At 43.9% G+C, this 20883-nt stretch overlaps 1 protein-coding gene across 7 annotated transcripts in view; it reads right to left on the reverse strand.

Moving 5' to 3' along the window:
* LOC309517370 (serine protease 27-like) overlaps window positions 1–20883 on the reverse strand; it is a 30417-nt gene that overhangs the window by 7618 nt on the left and 1916 nt on the right. For 2 of the 7 annotated variants that reach the window (XM_082196593.1, XM_082196591.1), the window contains exon 2: window positions 18611–18752. In XM_082196593.1, the coding sequence (XP_082052719.1) occupies window positions 18611–18668 (58 nt within the window). In that variant the 5' untranslated portion in view covers window positions 18669–18752. Of the gene's footprint in view, window positions 1–3180; window positions 3304–9051; window positions 10032–12754; window positions 12925–14157; window positions 14433–14922; window positions 15089–17139; window positions 17161–18610; window positions 18756–20883 lie in introns of those variants that run through there. The other 5 variants (XM_082196594.1, XM_082196592.1, XM_082196590.1 and 2 more) reach the window with 3 other exon arrangements.

Consider the following 20883-nt stretch of genomic DNA (forward strand, 5'->3'; position numbering starts at 1 on the left):
GTAAGTGTTTTAAAATAAATAAATGAAAATAAACAAATTACCAATTAATAACAGTGTAAAATAGTTATTGGGGTGTATGGGGTATCAGGGGAGGAGTAATAGCCCTAGTGGGGGACAGATGGGTGCCAACAACAACAAAATAGTTGTTGTTGTTATTATTATTATTACTTAGTGGTACTATTGGTGGTAGTTTATCTATAGCCCATTTATATGCATAACATTTATGAAGAACAAAGGATTACCATATTTTTTGCTCTATAACACGCACCCGACCATAACACGCACATAGTTTTTAGAGGAGGAAAATCCGTAGGCATGACACCCATAGGCATTCCCTCCATAACACGCACAGACATTTCCCCTTACTTTTTAGGAGGAAAAAAGTGAGTGTTATGGTGCAAAAAATATGGTAGGTCCTTGCCCTGAGCTGCTTTCAGTCTACAATTCAGCACAGAGGAGATAAAAGAGGAAGGGGAGAAAAATGCAGGGCTCAATGGATGAATCATATTGATGCATGCTTCTTGCTTTCCAAGACTGTAAACAGCAGCACTCCTTTGAGTTTTTATTTCCTTTGGTGGAGAAAACTGGATTTTTTTTGTAATATTTAGCTTATTTACAGATATACAAGCTGAGCATAGTACACTTCCCCCTTGCAGCAGGTCTTCCACCTCCCTTTAGGGAGATATTGGCCCCACCAAGGTGTCTTCGCAGCTCTCTCTCTTGTTGCTTTTGCATCTCTCCAAAACTGCTTCTTCTCTTCATTTCTGCACGCACAAAACTGCTCCTTAGCTTGATGGAGGGAGCTGGGCACGCCACCTTCTCAGAACCTGGGCCAGGACCTTTGCTTCCTGACCAAAGCACTCCCTGCATGTGGGTGTGTGTAAGTGCTTAGTTTCACACTCAAGTTGAGACACCCAGTTTCACACTGAAATATCGTGTGTTTCTTTCAATGTCAGGAAAAGCCCCCCATGCTGGCTCATGAGGGCAAATTGAAGCATTATTCTACCAGCCTCAGCCAGCCCCCACCTGCTGCAATTCCTACTTAATAGCCAGTTCAGGGGCTGGAATTGCCTAGATCTCAGCAGGGAGGGTGATGTGAACAAAACTAGAATTATTTGGCCCTGCCTGTCACAGGATCTTGCTCCTTCTAGCGTTGGTCTTCACCCTGACTTCCACTCTATCATTACAATCAGACCAGCTACCTCTGCTCAGAATACCCTAAGGCATGCTCTAAGGAGGGGGTAGGGAACCTAAGGCCCTGCGGCCGGATGAAGCCCAATCGCCTTCTCAATCTGGCCCGCGGATGGTCTGGGAATCAGTGTGTTTTTACATGAGTAGAATGTGCCCTTTTCTTTAAAATGCATTTGTGGGCATTAGGAATTCGTTCACCCCCCATATAGTCCTGCCCACCACATGGTCTGAGGGACAGTGGACCAGCCCACGGCTGAAATAGGTTGCTGACCCCTGCTCTAAGGGAAGCACATAGTGCAGAAACTATGGAGGAGCTAAGCAGTTTTGGAAGGAGACCACCAGTAACCCTGTTCATGCAGTCTCCAGCTGGGAGGAGAAATGAACAAACAAATAACCTCGGAAACAGAGGGGCACTCCCCCCCTTGCCTCTTTTAATCTACTAGAGAGAGAGAAAAATACTAGGTTAACAGAAAAACACTGACTTTTCCATTGTCCAATTTCACACACCACCCAGTAGCTTTAGAAAGGACACAGTGGAACCCTGGTTTTTGAACGGTTTGCTGACTCAAAAGTTTTTTGTTTGAGCCATTTAATTTTATTTACTACTTCTTTCTTTAGTAAATTCTCAACTTGTGTTTGTTATATCCAAATCCCCACTTAGGCTTCCTTGTTCTTAGGACGTTTGCCAATTCTTTTTCATTCTGTCTTATTTCTTTAAGTATTAGGTTGAAGTTTTGATCTCTGTTTTTCTTTTTCATAGCAGATTGTGGGATGCAGAACCCCCTCATATATGCCTTACTGGCATCCCAAATTGTCCGTCCCTTGTTTGTTATTAATTTGGAAAAAATCATCTAACGTATCTTTGGTTTTTTAAACTATATCTTCATCATTCAGTATACTCTCATTTAGTCTACACCTTTTCATGTACTCCTTCTTCTGTGTTACTTCCAGCACTGTTGGGTTATGATCTGACATTACTCTGGGCAAAATTTCTGCTTTACTTGGTCTTAATACTATTTTCTTGGAAACCCAAATATTATCTATTCTACCTCCCAATTTTGGGGATTCTGAGAAGTGTGTAATATCTTTTCCATTTGGGTGTTTAATCCGCCATATGTCACAAAGATCAAGATTCTCTACAAATTGGAAGAAAGTAAGAGGTAACTTCCCAACGTTCATAACCTTGTCTCTTTCTGTTCTGTCCAAGTCTACAGAGGTCACACCATTAAAGTCTCCTACAAGAATTATATTTTCATTATTATGATCCCAGATTTCTTCTTCTTCTAAATTCTTATAAAATTCTGATTTCTTACTATTTGGGGCATAAATTCCTATAATAGTTAGTTTCTCTTTCCCATATTTTCTTTCCACTCTAAATACTCTACCTTCCTCGTTTTTGAATAGTAACTTTGGTTCTAGGTCGGGGTTAACATACATCACAACCCCCTTTTCTTCTCTGAACTTGCTGAAATAAATTCTGAACCCAGTCTTTTATTAATTAGAATTCTTCTGTTTCCTATTTTATATGGGTTTCTTGTAGGAACATAATATCCTCCTTTTTTTAAAAGAAAGAAAATAAATTATGTTCTATTTTATTTTTTTAGATTTACTATTCAGTCCGTCAACATTCCATGATATACATTTGAGAAGGGATGCCTCTTTTTAAGCTCTTGCCACAAACAATTTTCCCTTACAGCCAATCTGTTTGTGGAGCATTCATCCTAATTTTTCGGCAGGAAGGTTCACTGTTACTGTCCTGAGCAGATATTCTCTTGTATTTCCTAGTCCATTTCTCTTCACTCTCATCACAAAAATATCTAATTTTGCTAGGAAGTGGGTTTGTTACGCACAACCTGATTTTGCTGGTTATGTCATTGGATCTCCCTGCCCCGCAAAATAGTGACAGTCTAGAGCCGTCACTCTTTAAACCTGTCTATTTTTTACACCCCTGAAAGGTGGGGAAAACTTGAGGGATTGATTCCCACTCACCAATCCATCACCTTTTAGCACAATTAGTTGCAGCAGCCACAATACCAGTAAGGAGGGCAAAACAACATGCTCCACTCGCTTCTGATTCTGCAGTCCTTCTCTGAAGTACCTTCCAGATGGTTCCTTTCCAGTGAACGCCAGGAAAAGCTGAACTTCGATCTTAATTAATTGTGCTATATAATGTTCCTTATCAAGGGGAAAGGGTGTGCTTCTGTGCATTTCCTCCTCTTTGGGTTCCTGAGAGTCTCTCTATGTCTGGAGTGGGGGTGCAACATATAAACCTCAATTCTTTGAATACATACCCTCCAACATTTTTCTGCTGAAAATAGGGACGTCCTTTTCCATAATAATAATTTTATTCTTTATGCTCTGGGCGGCTTCTAACATATAGAAAAACATAATGAAACCAGGGCTTTTTTCAGTTGGAACCAGGGCTTTTTTGGGGGGAGAAGCAGGGGCACCCATACCCCTAAACATTTTGTGAATCTAAGTTTGGCCTCATTGAGGGGCAGTATTTCAATATGATTAGGAAAATGAGCACAGGCCAGAACTCACCGGAACTTAGTTCTGGCACCTTTCAGGTGGGGCCCATTGCCATTATAAGAGAACAAGGGAGGTGTTCATGGTGAGTTCCAGCACTACTTTTTATAGAAAAATAGCACTGAATAAAACAATAAATATTTAAAAAATGTAGGGCAGCCTTCAGATGTCTTTTAAAGATTATATTGCTACTTATCTCCTTGACTCAGAGGTCACATGACTCCATACCCACCAACATTTCTCTGATGAAAATAGAGACATCCTAAGGAAAAGTGGGACATTCCAGGATCAAATCAGAAACCAGGACAGCTTATGTAAATCCAGGACTGTCCCTGGAAAATAGGGGCACTTGGAAGATCTATTGAATTATCTAAGCCCCACTGCAAAACCTCAAATTCTAACTCTCTCCCACAATCCCATACCTCTCATCTCCCCATTCCTGCTACTGGTGTTGACAGGTTTTCTGGCCAGGTTCCTGTGTCTTTAAGTCAGGCAGGGCCAACTTAAGGCATTTTTGCTGACTGAGGTGAACAATCAGATGCTTGAGGTGGAGGAGCAGTGACAGACTGACTTTTGAATCTTATTTCAACACTGATAAAGCACAGTGCCCTCGATGGCACCTGAGTGCAGTAGGATTGTGTAAGGGGCAAAGGGCAAGCTATGTGGCATGCACAGAATCATAGAATTGTAGAGCTGGGCCTCCATGAGTCATCTAGTCCAACCCCTGTAATGCAGTAAAGTTCCACCCTCCAACATTTCAACTCTCTTCCCTGTAGTATCTGCCACAGAGGGGGAAGTGGGAGTTTCAAACAAGGTTTGAATCCAGAGCTTGTTTCCCGAGTTTGGAAAGGCTTTGTTGTAGTAGCTTTTTGTGTTGTGCTCATCTCTGTTATTTGTACTTGTTAAAGCTGGCTTAACAAAATAACAACCCCTCAGTGTTACTCCATCCCTGCTTTACTCAAACCTTTATTGTTGTATAAAACCACCATTTTCTTCTCAGCGTACTGCTACTTCTGCTTTACTTAAACATCTACTGTTGTTTAAAACCACCATTTCTTGACCTAACTGTAATCTTGTTCTGGAAGCATCTTGCTGGTGCTAATCTAACATATTGTTATTTGAAAGTTTGGGAAACGTCATGTCTTGAAAAATCACCATATTAAGCGAAGGGTCTTGAGGGGTCAAATTAAAGAGATTTGTCTGTTTTGTACAATGTTATTATGTTTGTCAACAACGAGGAATACTATATTGTCTTACACTGAATCTAACCAAAAGACTTTATAACCTGAACAAAAGAAGAGAGACATTGCATGTTATTTTGTATTTCATGAAAATCTTTAATAAAAAATAATTTTGTTAAAACCAATGAAGAATACAATCAATTGCTACCGAGGTCTTTCCAAAGATTTTGATTAATATAATAATTCTTCCTATCTATGCCTCTCTCCCCTGACATGTAAGGGGTATTCATATGGTGAGATTAATATGAATATATTTGGATATCGAGTTCTCCCTTTTTTTCTGTAAGTACATTCATGCAGGACAGAATGGGCCCTTTGCCTGACCCAGCAGTTCCTTCTTACGTTCTTACGGAAACTTCAAGTCAAGAGGCAGTCTATCTAGATTCCTTGGTCCTTTGAGGTATTTGGCAGCCAGACTCGTCTGATGTTCTTATGAGGGCACCAGGTTGACGAAGGCTGAATTAGATACTGGAGGTGGGGAGATGCTATTCTCTGGCCTCACTCCTTCTAGCAGTCCCTCTATCATTGCTAGTGTTCCGTGATGTGTGTGTAGGAGTGCTGCTGCCTTGTTTGCTTTTAATTCTGTGAAGACTCTTAGCAGACACATCCCCTCCTTTTGAAGTTATACAGTGGTGCCTCACAAGACGAAATTAATTCGTTCCACGAGTTTTTTCGTCTAGCGAATTTTTCGTCTTGCGAAGCACGGTGTCAGAAAAGTTTTGGAAAAGCTTCAAAAATCGCCAAAAACCTCAAAAAAGGCTACCACACCGCGTTCTATGAGTTGCTCCTCGAAGTCAAGTCGCAACTGTATTAACGGTGTTAAGAAAAAGGAAACAAACTTGCAAAAAACGCAAGACGTTTTCGTCTTGCGAAGCAAGCCCATAGGGAAATTTGTCTTGCGAAGCAGCTCAAAAACCGCAAAACCCTTTCGTCTAGCGAGTTTTTCGTCTTGCGAGGCATTCGTCTTGCGGGGCACCACTGTATATATATATAAAAGCCTAGCAAGCAATGATTCCTTCCTCAGACATCCCCCTTGGCTTCTCCAACACCCACCTACACCCAATTCTCTTCCATGTTGTGATATTGGGCCTGCCCAATCCTGCGAAGGTGCTTCACCCAGAGCAGGGATTCCAATACAAGCGAGGAGAGCCCTGGGCTCAAGCCTGACTTCTTGGTCTATATGAGATTGGACAGTGCCCCCTAGGGAAATCCAGCATCGCTATCTGCTGTGATCAGCAAGTAGATTATCACCAGAGTGTTCCGAGTGCTTCATGCCCATAATCTCCCTCCTCATGCTAGAACTCTGTGAAGCTGAATGTTGGGTGGTTCAGGACAGAGAAAAGAAAGGGCTCCTTCATAGTTAAACCATGAAACTTGCTTCTGCAGAAGACAGCGAGGGCCACAGATGGGATGGGTGATCACGTTAGTCATGCTCAAAGTAGATCCTCTGCAATCAGAAAAAACAGTTAGCATTTTAATGTGCATTTTTGTAATTTTGTATGCAATTCTACTTAATATGCATGTTTGCAAGCCTCCCAGAGTGGCTGGGGAAACCGGGGTATAAATAAGTTAATTTAGGCGGGAAACCCTGGGCTGTTGTTGTTACAGTGTTGACAGCTGGCTGCCTATAAAAGCAGCCCAGCTGAGCTGTTTGCTATTCAGTTCAGTTCCAGCTTACTTACTGTCCACCCACTACTTAATGCTGGTGATGAAAAGAGGCACTGGCATGCCTGGAACAGAGGGACTGGCATGAGCGGGTCACTGAATACTTGCTCGTGCAGCACATCACCCCTCATGTAGACACAGGGTGGAGCCTGGCTGAGCTGCTTATGGGCCACCGCCTCAGGTCTCTGCTTGACCGGCTGCACCCAGACTTTGGTGTGGCCGAGCCCCCAGGCTGTACTAACGCACCACAGTCCTTTATTCTGGGGAATCAGGTTTTTGCCCAGAACTTTGGGGGGGACTTTCCTTGGGTGCCGGCCATGGTAGTGGGAGTCACGGGGCCCCGTTCATACCAGGTGGCACTTGAGAACTGACGCTTGTGGCGCTGGCACATAGACCAGCTAAGGCGCAGGGTTGGGGATATGGACACAACTGCTGTGCCCCCAACTGTGGCCCCAGCTCCGAAGCGGACGCTAATGGAAGGCGAGGCTCCACCTACATCTTCCTTACAACCTGCAGGCGTGGATCCGAGCCAAGCTATTTCGGTGGGTCTGCCTGGCTCTCCAGAGACTCGGACCACTGCCATACCACTGACCGTCTGCCAAGTCCGCTTGTGGAGATTTCTTCGACAGCAGCGGAGCCAGGGAACTCGGGCTCAATGCCACATTTGGTCACACCACAGTCCCAGCCAGAATCGGAGCTGCCACCCAGACTCTGGTACTGGCCCTCGGCAGTCTGGCGGGGTTTCCAAGTGCCCAGCTTATTTAAAAGACTATGTTCACTGGACAAACTGCACATATAAAGTTGTATGGTGAATAGGGTCAATAAATATGTGATGGTGAGTCTTATGGACAATATAGTTGATAGTGAAACAGTTATGCCTGCAAATTTGTAAAATGGAATCGATATATGTATGTGCCTTACTGAATCAATAAGGGTATTGCTGTATGGAAGGGAACTGCTATGATTGTAACTATGTCTTATCTCGGTGAGGAGGGATGTTATGTATTGAAGTTCTCACCCTGGCCACCAGGGGGTATCGTGTATATAGTTTTCACTCAGGTCCATGTAAGTTAATTTAGGTGGGAAACCCTGGGCTGTTGTTGTTACATTGTTGACAGCCGGCTGCCTATAAAAGCAGGCCGGCTGAGCTGTTTGCTATTCGGTTCAGTTCCAGCTTACTTATAAAGAACTACTTGGAGAAATCTGTGTCATCTGCTATATCCACCCACTACATAATAATAATAATAATAATAATAATAATAATAATAATAATAATAATAATAGTTATTATTATTCTTTCTTGTAACGCAACATATTTTTGTATGCCATTTTCACTAATATATCCACTTTTAATCACACTTCCTCCTAATGTACTTGTTCTTTTGTGAATTTTTTTAAATAACTGTAGCACTAAATTAAGAGGATTTCAAAGGATAGCTGTGCTTTCATTTGCATGTAGTTTTGGAAGGGTGAATTACTTAGGTTTGCATACAACATGGGGCGTTGGGTGGTTCACCATTTTGTCTACCAAACCTGTTTCTACTGTCTTGTATCCACTTGGCATAGAAAGGCACTGAAATGTAGATGCCTTCACAGCCTCTTCCCAAGCTCACAACCCCAGCCTGGGTCCAACTTGAGCTGGAAACTAAGGCTCTCCCAGAGTCACCCTGTGGAGAAAGATTTGGGAGATAGATCCCACAATGACACCAGAGCCAAACAAGGTAAATGAGATGGAATAAGTGTATCAATCAGGGATGGGGAACCTGAAACCCTATGTTGTTGGGCTTCACCTCCCAGCAGTTCCATCCAGCATGGTCCATGGTCAGGGATGGTAGGAGTTGTTGACCAGCAACAATAGAGGGTCAGAGGTTACCAGTGTCTGGTTTAAATCTTTAGTATCTCCAGCATTTACTGGCAAGGTAGTTCTAGTGACTCTGTTAGCCTCTGCCCCTTCCCACAACATCTGGGCCAATGGTCTAACTCAGTACAGTGGTACCTTGGTACTTGAACGGCTTGGCTCCTGAGGAAATCGGTTCCTGAACTTGGAAGTGAGTGATCTGGTTTGTGAACGTTTTTCAGAAGCCAAATGTCCGATGTGGCTACCATAGCTTCTGATTGAGTGCAGGAAGCGCCTGCAGCCAGTTGGAAGCTGCGCTTTGGTTTTTGAATGGTTTTGGGAGTCGAATGGAGTCCCGGAACGGATTCAGTTCGAGAACCAAGGAACCACTGAATATACATGCATGCAGGATGCAGAAAGAAGAGGAAAAAGCTGAGCAAAGCATAAAGAAATGGAGGTAGTTGAAGCAGAAGGAGATAGTACATTAAAACATTCTCTTTCTCTTTGTGTATACATACAAATATTAAAAGAGAAAAGAAGAAATAATCATACAAAGTAAAGCAATAAAACAATTGCAAGTATTTTATAATAATTTATTGATAATTTTAAAACTCTGAAGCATCACAAATAAAAGATCAAGTGACTGAAGAAATTGAATTTAAAGTTCATAACTTATTATGTTTTGTCCCAGGGGCTGAATTTATCTACCACTTGTTTCCACTTCATTTAAAAATGTCAATTAAAAATGTTAATTTTCTTTTAAGAATGGAACGACAGGCACCACTTAAAATAAATAAAAAGGAATTGTGGACATTAAATCATCACTTTCAGTATCACTGTAAAAGTCTGAAATATCATAGCTTCCAACTGATGTCCATGGATGGAAAATTCTCAGCTTCTTCTCCAAGTGACAATCCTGGGGTTCTTTGGGTGTAACAGTAAGCTGCCATGGTTAGAGTGTTGGACTAGGACCGAGGAGGCCAGGGTTCAAATTTCCAGTCACCCTGTGGGAGACCTTGAGCCAGTCATACACTTTCAGCTGAACATACCTCACAGGGTTGTTGTGAGGATGAAAATGGGGAGGAGGAGAGCCATGTATGTCATCTTCAGCTCCATGGAGGTAAGGTGGGATCAAAATTTAATAATAAATGCTTAAGCTATGATCAAATGGTTACAAAGGAACCGAAATGTGGCAAGGCTAATGCCTGTATTAATCAGAGAAAAGTAGGGGTAGGTTTCCCTGGATCTACTGCATGTGGTGATTTAAACAGAGTCCTCCAGCAGCCTAAATATTCCAGGCAATTATAGGTAAGATGGAAACCCAATAGATTGGTTTTTCACAGAAGGGCTAGCAGAAGAGACACTAAAGTGAATGTCACAACAAGGTCACTTTTGCCACCACTTCCATTTCCGCTACTCATCTTGTCTTGGATCCAGTTGGCATAGAAAGGCACTAGAGTGTAGACACCAGGGTGGTTTCTTTCAGCACAGCCATCTCCCCAACTTACAACCCCAGCCTGGGTCCAAACTCCTTCAAGCTGGCAAACCAAAGGTCCTCCAGAGTCACCCTGTGGAGAAAGAGATGGGAGGTAGCAGAGGATCTACGCTGAACATTCTGATATCAGACTCTGAATCTTGATTGGGTGAAGCAGCTGGAATCAGTGTGATAATCAGGGATGGGGGACTCTACCTCCCAACAGTTCCAGCCCATGGTAAGGAGTGTTGGGAGTTGTAGCTGAGCAATATCTAGGCTCGTCCACAAACTAGGCTTGTCCTGCCGCTCTCACCCAGGAAAACCTGCTGTTTACCACTGAAATGGTAAATGCTTTTAAAAACATCTTTATGCGCCCCCTCTCAGATTGTCCAGAGCTTTGGGCTGGGTTTTCACCAATATGCTGATGACACCCAGCTCTATCTGCTGATAGACGGCCACCCCAACTCGACCCCGGACACACTGACCAGATGCTTGGAAGCTGTGGCTGGATGGCTTCGTGGGAGCCGACCGAAATTAAATCCTTCAAAGACAGAGGTCCTCTGACTGGGTCAGGATGGCATGGGGCTGGGGGACCAACTCCCTTCTCTTGCGGGGGCCGAATTAGTGCCATTGCCTTCCGTTAAGAGTTTGGGTGTAATCCTTGACGCCTCCCTTTCCATGGAGGCACAGGTTGCAGCAACAGCCAAGGCGACATTTTTCCATCTTCGCCGTATCAAGCAGTTGGTCCCTTATCTTTCCCACTCCAACCTGGCCACAGTGATCCATGCGACGGTCACCTCCAGGCTTGACTACTGTAACTCGCTCTGTGAGGCTGCCCTTGAAACTGTCCCAGAAACTCCAGCGGGTGCAGAATGCTGCAGCGAGGCTCCTCACAGGGTCCTTGCCATGGGAGCATATTCATCCTGTGCTCTACCAGCTGCACTGGCTCCTGGTGGTGTATAGGGTCAGGTTTAAGGTGCTTGTTTTGACCTTTAAAGCCCTATGCAGCCTAGGACCCTCGTACTTACGGGACCACCTCTCCTGGTATGTCCTGCAGAGGACCCTAAGGACCATGAATAATAATAGCTTAAAGGTCCAGGGCCCTAAGGAAGCCAGACTATCCTCCACCAGGGCCAGGGCTTTTTCAGTGATGGCTCTGACCTGGTGGAATGCTCTGTCCCACAAGACTAGGGCCCTGCAGGACTTGATCTCCTTCCGCAGGGCCTGTAAGACAGAGCTATTCTGCCTGGTCTTCAATTTGAATTAGCCTGATCTTCTATTCCTTTTCCCCTTTCCTCTTCTATGAATAACTTGGCCAGTTAGCCCTGGTGATCATTCGCAGTCTACAGACTGGGGTGCCCCCAAAAAATGACCCCTGAATTTTAGAATTTTATTGATATGCTGCATTTTATGTTGTATTTTATGCTGTTTCTAAGTCACATTTTAATCAGTGTTTTATATTTGCTGTTAGCTGCCCTGAGCCCGGTTTTTAAACTGAGAAGGGCAGGCTATAAATAAAAATTTATTATTATTATTGGATTGGAAGTCCATTGGTTTTTTCTGCGGATTGATGTTAGCGGTAAACAGTAGGTTTTCCCAGGGAACATGGCAGGACAGACGAAAAATCGCTCATGCCTCAAATCATGGGACAAGTGGAAAACCTCTTACACAAGCAGACATTGGACGAGTTCTTTATCTTTATCTGTATTTGCCGAAATGGCGAAAATGACAATGAAGATCAGAAAACAAGAAGGCAATAAATCCAATAAAGAATGGGGGGAATTTATAAGTTACCTGGGAGAACACTGTAAAGGGAGGATTTTAACAACACTTTTAATGTAACAAGAATTATGGTAAGAATGAGTTTTTAAGGAAAAATAGAGAAAAATAGAGAACATTACTATGATGCAGTTGAAAAAGATTAACAATGGAACCCATGGAGGGAAGTCCAAGGATTCAGGGACTACTATATGTTTATGATTACGATTTTGGTTTGAATGTAAATGTTACCGGTAATTGTAAAATTGAATAAAAAAACCTTTAAAATAATAAAAAATCTTTATCACCTCATGCATGAATGGACAAGATAGTTCTAGTGATTCTGCCAGCCTCTGGCACCTGCAATATTTGGGATATTGCCCAAAGAAGCAGCATCACAATATTTAAGATGAAACAAAAGCAATAACACTTTGAAAAATGGGAGAATCTGAAAAATAGTCTCCCTAGCTAGAGTCAAATTAGTAAGCAATGCCTAAGTACTATATACACACAATGTAAGTTCATACATACAGTAATAACATAAGGGATCTTCAAATGCCATCACACCAGAGCAGCGGTGTAGCGTGAGTTGTCAGCACCCGGGGCAAGGCAAGTAATTTGCGCCCCCCCTAACCCCTAACCTGCGAGTTGCCGCTGGCGCTGCCACCCAAACGACGCCGCTTGCCCGGAGGAGGAGGGGGGCAGAGAGGCGAGGAAAATGCAACATGGCCCAGCAGCTGCAGCAGCACCGGCGGAGGCGGGGCTGTGAGGAGGGGCTGCCCGGCGCGTCCTCCGTGGCGAGCACTGAGAGCCGCTGCCTGCCGGGCGCCTTCAGCCCGGACGCGCGCACAGCTCGTCGGTTCCGCGAGACATGCGGCTCTGCTACAGCCTGCGCCCGAGGCTCTTCGGTGACTCCGGAGGCAGCGAGCGCCCCCCCAGATGTTGCGCCCGGTGCGGCCTGCCCCCCTTGCACCCCCCACGCTATGCCACTGCACCAGAGTCTGCCTTTGTCTACCACATGCAATGGCTGTATGAAGAACAGGTCATGGAACAACCTACCTGGCAGGAATCTTTCCCACCTTCTGGGTAACCAGCACAGATCATATCCTGCTTGACAGGATCCCAGCCCAGGCCTATCACTGGGCGACTGTTATAGAGAATATTGCAGGAATCTCGATTTATGAGTGGCACCTTGACTTCCTGGAGGGTTTGTGGGTATGGCAAATGCACTGGAAGAGAGAGAGAAATTGAAAACGATCATGGAAAGCAGAGGCAGAATAATTCAAGTGCATTCAGACACACGCACTTTTAGCAGTGAGTGCATGGCGGGTCTGCACTCACTACAGCTCAGAGCATGACATGTGCAGAAGGCGGCCATACTGGTGCTTTCTTTGACATGCGCAGTGGGACATCATATTTCACTCAGGGGTGGCATGTCCCAATTTGGCTCCTGAGGGAAAACCGGAACGTGCCAATGTTGCTGCCACCCCCTGCCAAATCCTCTGTTACCTGGGTAACAGCAGTGATGGCAGGTTTGGGCGAGGTCTCATCAGATCTCATTGGAAGCCACTGCTTTTCTGCCAGTAGTGGAGTCTGTGGGGCACTTGCAGGGGTACTACCTCTTAGTGTTCTGCTGCCTGAGGCAGCTGCTGCAGCCTGCCTCACCGGTGGGCCGGGTGGGCTTCCACTACACCTAAGAGCAGCAGGCGAGCTTTGGAATGAAAGTCAGATAACATGGCTGTTTCACATCTCTCAGCACTTGCCAGCTGAGGCACCTGCTTCACTCTGCCTAATGGTAGAGTTGGACCTTGGGAAATTTAAAAAAATGCATTTTTTAAAAAAGAAATCCTCATGAAAATCCAGTCGCAGTCCAGTGCAATTTTCTCCTAATATATGCATGCATTTTCATTAACCCATGCATTTTTATACAGACTTTACTCCAGCATTTTTGTACACATTACTTGGCTGCAGAACTGCATGGCAAAATTCAGAGAGTGACAATGTTTTCATTTGAGTATAGTTTGGAGAAAGTGTAATTTAAATGAAAACAGAATTAAATTTCTCTCCCACTTGTACTGAATTTGCCTCCAGAGTGTCAGCATTTTGTGGGAGGGATTCAAGCACGTACCAAAATGTTTGCGGATTCCAAGTGCAGTATGATCACATCTTGCACAGGGGTTCAGTTCCAGGTGCATGGATTTTTTTGCATGCACAAAAAATGCTTATACCTAAACCCTTGGAGCTGCCCCATAACCAAATCAAACTGAATGCTCAAGAAGGACTATAAATGGGGCCTTCCAGATAGCATTTTTATTGTGCATTCCTGAGGATTTGTGCTCATGAAGGTCTTGGGGCAGTTTCAATGGGTTCCACTTTCAATACTGCTTGCCTCTGCAAAAGTTTTGGGATGACTCAGGATGGGCCCCAGAGTCTGAATGAGCCTTTTGTAGAACACCCGTCACCTCCATATTGAATATTTCCCCATCCGGTCACCCAGCAGGATTCGTTCAAAGGGAACTGTGTAGAGGACTCTGGCAGGCAGATGGGGAGGATGTAGTTGGTGAACTTCACAGGGGACTTCAGCTTAATTAAAGCAATATCTCCAGTGGATCCACTCAAGCCATTGTAGTCAGGGTGGAGGATAATCTGCTCCACGTCAGATATCACTTCATTATCTGAGACGTGTGAGAGTTGATAGGCACCTAGGATGACATTGTATTGGAACATGGACCCCATTCTGTGAATAGAAGGACAAAACAAACAAAACAAAACAAAACAAACAAACAAACAAACAAACAAACAAACAAACAAACAAATGGATCTGTCAATGCTGACCTTTGCGTTCCTTCTGCTCACCCTAACCCTGGACTTCCTAGAGAACTATAATTCCAAGAGCTCAATTCCCTGGGAAGAGGGATGGATTTTTAAAAAAAATTTTAAAAAGAGGGATGGATTTTGAAACCATTCTGAGAACTGTAGCTCTGTGTGGGGAACAGGAGTCTCTTAACAACTCTGAGCAACTGTAACATACTACGGTCCCCAGGGTTTTTTTTTTGGGGGTGTGCGAAGCCATGACTGTTTAAAGTGACATGGTTCTGCTTTGAATGTATTGTACACCTGAGACACCAGGTAGCTGACAGGCAGGCAGAGGATATTAGCCTGCCCTTGAGCCATCTTTTAGGTGACGCTTGATAACGGCTGCACAGCAATAACCATCAGGTACTCACTTTTTGTAGAAGCAGTGAGCTGCTGAGAGCACCCATTGCTCAGCTATGAGGGATCCTCCACAAATAGGATAAAGGTTCCGTAAAATGCTGACCTGCCAGGGCCACGACCCATTTGAGGCTGGTTGGCCACCAACAATTCGTGGAGAGTTTATTGGTTGCCCACACCCTGTGAAGGATGAGGAGGAAATGAGAGGACTTGCTATTATGGTTTGCAGCACAGTCATGTTGGAGCTCTTTGAGCAGAACATGACAAGGGCATGAGGAATCAAAATTTCTGAATTTCAATTGGTTTTCCAGTCAGTGTTTTTAATCCTCATAACAAGATTTCCAGTTATCAGTTTTGATGGATTTAGTGAGCATTTCATCTGGTACGTAAAACTGACTTACTGTTTCTTAACACAACATTTATTGCCCAATAAATCCTCAGTCCTTGGAACATGTGGCCCAATGCTGTGCATGTTTATCACAAGTAAGTCTCATTTTGTTCAATGAGACCAAGGACCCAGCTACATGTGGTGTTAAGTGGTTTGCCATTGAGTACAAGATCTTTTGTTCACAGATTTCCAAAGTGGGCTCCTAGATCTGGATTGGGACCTTGATGTGTGTATTTCGGAACTTAAACCATTTAGCCTCACCACAGCCATGATCAGGATCAGGCCCTCCTCTGCATGGAGGAGAGGTTACCCTGCAGAACCAAAGTTGAGGGGGAAAGGCTTAGTTAGAGTGCCCTTCCCTGCCACACTGGGGTCCCAATTAACACCACCTGTACTTTGGCCTTAATTCCCATGTAAGTGATAAGAACTTTGAAAAAAATTACTGAAGAAGTGAACAGCGAACAAAAGTTTTATCTGATAAACCAATATTCTCTAGAATATACCAATAAAAGCTAAATGTAAATCTTGAGAACATGGAACGCTTAAAAACCTCTTTCCCCTAATCATAGGGCTATGTGTTTGTGTGTGTTTCTGATTGCTAAATCTTGAATTTTTGAATTATTTCTGAAAACTCAGTTGGATTTTGAATTTTCCATTTTAGCATAAGAAATGCCCTTAGTTAGTCACAGACAGAGATGGGCAAATTTATCAATTTCAGTTTCTTCCAGTTGTCTAAGTTCAGCTGCACAACTCTGTACCCCACCCCGCAAAGGCTTTAATGAAAATTCACCAGCATTTATGTACAATCTCCCCTAATGTAAACATTTTGCAAAGATATTTTCCCTACTATAATACATCTTTGTATGTTTTTGCTAACATATGCATTTATTCACACTTTACGTTAGCATATACATTTTTCTGCATATTACCTGACTGGAGAACTGCACTGCAAATTCTGGAGAAGGGAGAATTTGGAAGGAGAGCTGTGTTTAATTTCATGTGTTGTTTCAGAAAATGCTAACCAGGTAGGTTCATCTTTAAATGTGATCTGAATCAAATTTCCCACCCAGCTCTAGTCATAGATGTGGCCATGGAATCCCTGAGTTCTGGACTCCTAGCTCTCAGTCCAGAACTTTCTCCACTAACGCTTCTGTCACCAGAGCTGGAAGCAGAACCTCCTAAAATCTTGGGGTTTCAAGTTTCTGTGGGTCAGGGATTAAGATTTTTTTGTGTGAGAGGCTCGATGGGGGCCTTCATTTCTTTAGCTAAGTGGGTGGAGTTGCAGGCAAAGTGGGCAAAGAAATGGGTGAGACTGTTATCTTTGTGGAGAAAGGTACATTTCAGCCACACAAAAGTCCAGCGGTCTCTACATTCCCCCACCACATCTTTTCTGGCAAGGAAGAGGCGCCAATATGGTTCAAGGGTGCTTTCCAAGCAGACAGAACCTCTCAAGGACAGTGTGGAGCCTGGCTGGAGAGAGATGTGGCCTTTGGAGGGTACATGAAATGGGGAGAGTCTTGAGGACGGACTAGCTTCCCCATCTCTGTTTGTGGCTTGGCTTAATGTCTTAAGGAAGTTGGTCATCTAGAAGACATTGCTTCTGAAAACCACACAACAGCACCTGGAATGGGAGAAACCTCTTGCTCTATCCTTGTAACGCGCTGGAACCAGCTTGATTTGGATCTACTGTCTTCATATTAATGTGGCACATTAAGAAGTAACTTATCTGAGGTGAAGAGATTGGATAACATGACCTCTGATTTTAGTAGTCCTCGTTTGGTTTTGATCTCCTCGGGTGAAACTCCTGCACAGAAATGCTTCCAATATAACGAATTGCTCTTACCTGCTGTTGAGCTGGCAGCACCTGAGGAAAATGAAAAAGCAGATACTTCAGGTAAGAAATATTGTAGAAGAAAGATACAGCATAGGATTGTATGTAGGAACAAGGGGAAGGGACCTTGTCACACAGGCCAATTCCAGGAATTCATGTATCTGCTTATGTGTGTACCCATTTTTTCTTCCTTTATGCAAGCCATAACCAAAGCAAGAAGCTCCCAATTACCATATTTTTCGCTCTATAAGACGCACCCCCCTAAAAAGTAAGGGGAAATCTGTGTGCGTCTTATGGAGTGAATGCAGGCTGCGCAGCTATCGCTGAAGCCAGAACAGCAAGAGGGATTGCTGTGCAGCGATCCCTCTTGCTGTTCTGGCTTCTGGGATAGCAGCGCAAAGTCTCTTCAGGGCAGCCGGAGCGTCCCTCCCAATGTGCTGAAGAGGCTTTGCGTTGCTTTCGCTGAAGCCAGAACAGCAAGAGGGATTACTTCTGGGATTCAGAATATTTTTTTTCTTGTTTTCCTCCTTCAAAAACTAGGTGCGTCTTATGGTCAGGTGCATCTTATAGAGCGAAAAATATGGTAACTGTAGTACCCCCCCTTTTTTTGAGATCCATGTTTTCATGTGAATGTGTCTGCACAAGATATATATCTTGTAAGGAAATGGGCTGGGGCAGAGGCACGAACTTCTAAAGAGGATTGCGGGGACTTGACGTAACATCCTGACGTCGCACACACAATGTTGTATGGAACCAGGGAACAGAGATGAACGCCCTTTGAACATTAAGTGGGCCCACCCCCCCTACAAAAATGCCCCCTGAAAGTGCCATGGCCTTGGAGAAGGTGACTATGGGGATGGGCTTGAAGGAGTTGTGGGGAGATGTGGGCAGTTCAGGTGTGGTGGGTATTCAGTATTGGCAAGCAGTGTGAATGGGGGTACGTTCCCTAGGGCTACAATAGAGCAAAGGCTCTCAGAGCTTTTAGATGCCGCTACTTAGCAGCAGCAGGGGTACAAGAGAAAGCTCCTAGCATAATTCTTCCCTCTAAGTTTAGTAGAGGGCAAGTTTGCCCCTCCACTCTTTCAGTTTAGAATGAGGGACACATGATGAAGCCAGGTAGACTTGACTCTCAAAATCCTTTGCTCTTAGAAATAAGTAATCTGTGTTATGCTGAGCATGTGGTTTCCTTTCCTCCTCAAAGCAACAATAATTTTTTTGCGATTTTGTGTGCAGGAGAAATGCTGTTCTGATAGCTTCCCACCTTTGTCTTGCATGGCTTAAAGGTGCAAGATGCATTAACCTTGCTGAGGTTAAGATGTAGTTAATGTGAGATCCCCTACAGAAGCTTCTTTGAGCTACAAGGAAGAAATGTAGTGGCAAACTTTTTATTTAAAATATTTTTATTGCTCCAGATTCCCTTCCTATCCCCTAAACGAAGGCAACATGGAGGGGATTTCTGCATTTCCCAAACCCTATAAGTCACCTTGTATTATGGTCAGCTGCAGAAGCCACACAGCTAGCGTGAAAGACACAGTTGCCATGGCTGTCCCTCTTCTGAAGTGTCCTCTGAGTGGTTGAGCACCAGTCGGTTCTGGATAACTGACGTTTTATTTCAGTCTGGATGTCTTCTAGGATCAAATACAGTATCAAGGGTGAAAGGATAATGCTTCCTTCATTGAATCTGGAGATGCAGCACAGAACCCTCAAGTCCCTCAATCCTCTGGATCCTGGCAGCACCCCAAATCGCTGCTGACCTCCTGAGACCTCCTGTCTCCTGCATGCCTTGGGCTATGGTTGCCAAACTTTCTGGTAGTGCTTGAGTGATCCTATGGATTTGGAATACTTAGATAAAAAGTAAGTGTTTTAAAATAAATCAATAAAAATAAACAAATTACAATTAATAACAGTGTAAAATAGTTATTGGGGTGTATGGGGTACCAGGGGAGGAGTAATACCCCTAGTGGGGGACAGATGGGTGCCAACAACAACAAAATAGTAGTAGTTGTTGGTATTATTATTAATGGTACTATTGGTGGTAGTTTATCTAAAGCCCCATTTATATGTATGGCATTTATGAAGAACAAAAGTCCTTGCCCTGAGCTGCTTTCAGTCTAGAATTCAGCACAGAGGAGATAAAAGAGGAAGGGGAGAAAAATGCAGGGCTCAATGGATGAATCATATTGATGCATGCTTCTTGCTTTCCAAGACTGTAAACGGCAGCACTCTTTTGAGTTTTTATTTCCTTTGGGGGAGAAAACTGGATTTTTTTTGGTAATATTTAGCTTATTTACAGATATACAAGCTGAGCATAGTACACTTCCCCCTTGCAGCAGGTCTTCCACCTCCCTTTAGGGAGGTATTGGCCCCACCAAGGTGTCTTCCCAGCTCTCTCGCTTGTTGCTTTTGCATCTCTCCAAAACTGCTTCTTCTCTTCATTTCTGCATGCACAAAACTGTTCCTTAGCTTGACGGAGGGAGCTGGGCATGCCACCTTCTCAGAACCTGGGCCAGGACCTTTGCTTCCTGACCAAAGCACTCCCTGCATGTGGGTGTGTATAAGTGCTTAGCTTCACACCCAAGTTGAGACACCCAGTTTCTCACTGAAATATCGTGTGTTTCTTTCAATGTCAGGGGAAAAACACCATTCTGCCTGTGGTATAGTATTATGACACCCCTGAACCAGTGGATGATGGCTCTTGAGGGCAATGGAACATTCTTCCACCAGCCTCAGCCAGTCCTCACCTGCCGGCCTTCCTACTTAATAGCCAGTCCAGGGGCTGGAAGTGCCTAGACTCAGTGTTGCCCTTGCAGAACTCAGCAGGGAGAGTGATGGGAACAAAACTAGAATTATTTGGCCCTGCCTGTCACAGGATCTCGCTCCATCTAGTGTTGGTCTTCACCCTGACTTCCACTCTATCATTACAATCAGCACCAGCTACCTCTGCTCAGAATACCCTAAGGCATGTTCTAAAGGAAGTGCATAATGCAGAAACTTTGGAGAAGCTAAGCAGTTTTGGAGGGAGACCACCAGTAAACCCTGTTCATGCAATCTCCACCTCCAAGTAAGATGGGAGGAGAAATGAACAAACAAATAACCTCAAAAACAGAGGGGCACTCCCCCCCTTGCCTCTTTTAATCTACCAGAGAGAGAAAAATACTAGGTTAACAGAAAAACACTGACTTTTCCATTTCCCAGTTTCACACACAGAAGCACAGCACCCTGCTGCCAAGGTAACTTTAGAAAGGATACAGTGGACTCTCGGTTTTTGAACGTAATCTTTTCCGGAAGTCCGAAACGTTCGAAAATTGAGGATCAAAGGGCTGTCAGAAAGTTCAACAGGGAAAATGGAGAAATTCGCCTCGGAAGCCGTTCGGAAGTGTTCAAAACTGGAAGCATTCACTACTGGGTTTTCGGTGTTCAGCTTCCAAAACATTCAGAGTTCTGAAAACGTTTTTTACCAAGAGTTTTGTTTTTTCTTTATTAATTTTGAATGCTGATAGTTGTCCAAATTCCTTTGTTTTTTCCAATGCTGCTGCAATACTCTCTAGTGGGTTTTCTGTTGTGATTATTAGGTTGTCTGTGAAGGCTCTAACCTTATAAGTCCTATGACCAAATTTTATTCCTTCTATCTTAGTCTTCTCTTACTGCTTTCAAATATACTTCCAAAACTATGATAAAGAGGAGAGGTGAAAGAGGACAGCCGTGTCTTGTTCCCTTAGAAATAGTAAAGTGAAATAAAAGAAGGAATTGCAACTA

The sequence above is a fragment of the Podarcis vaucheri genome (genome assembly GCF_965113315.1).
Source record: "Podarcis vaucheri genome assembly, chromosome: 13".
Lineage (NCBI taxonomy): Eukaryota > Metazoa > Chordata > Lepidosauria > Squamata > Lacertidae > Podarcis > Podarcis vaucheri.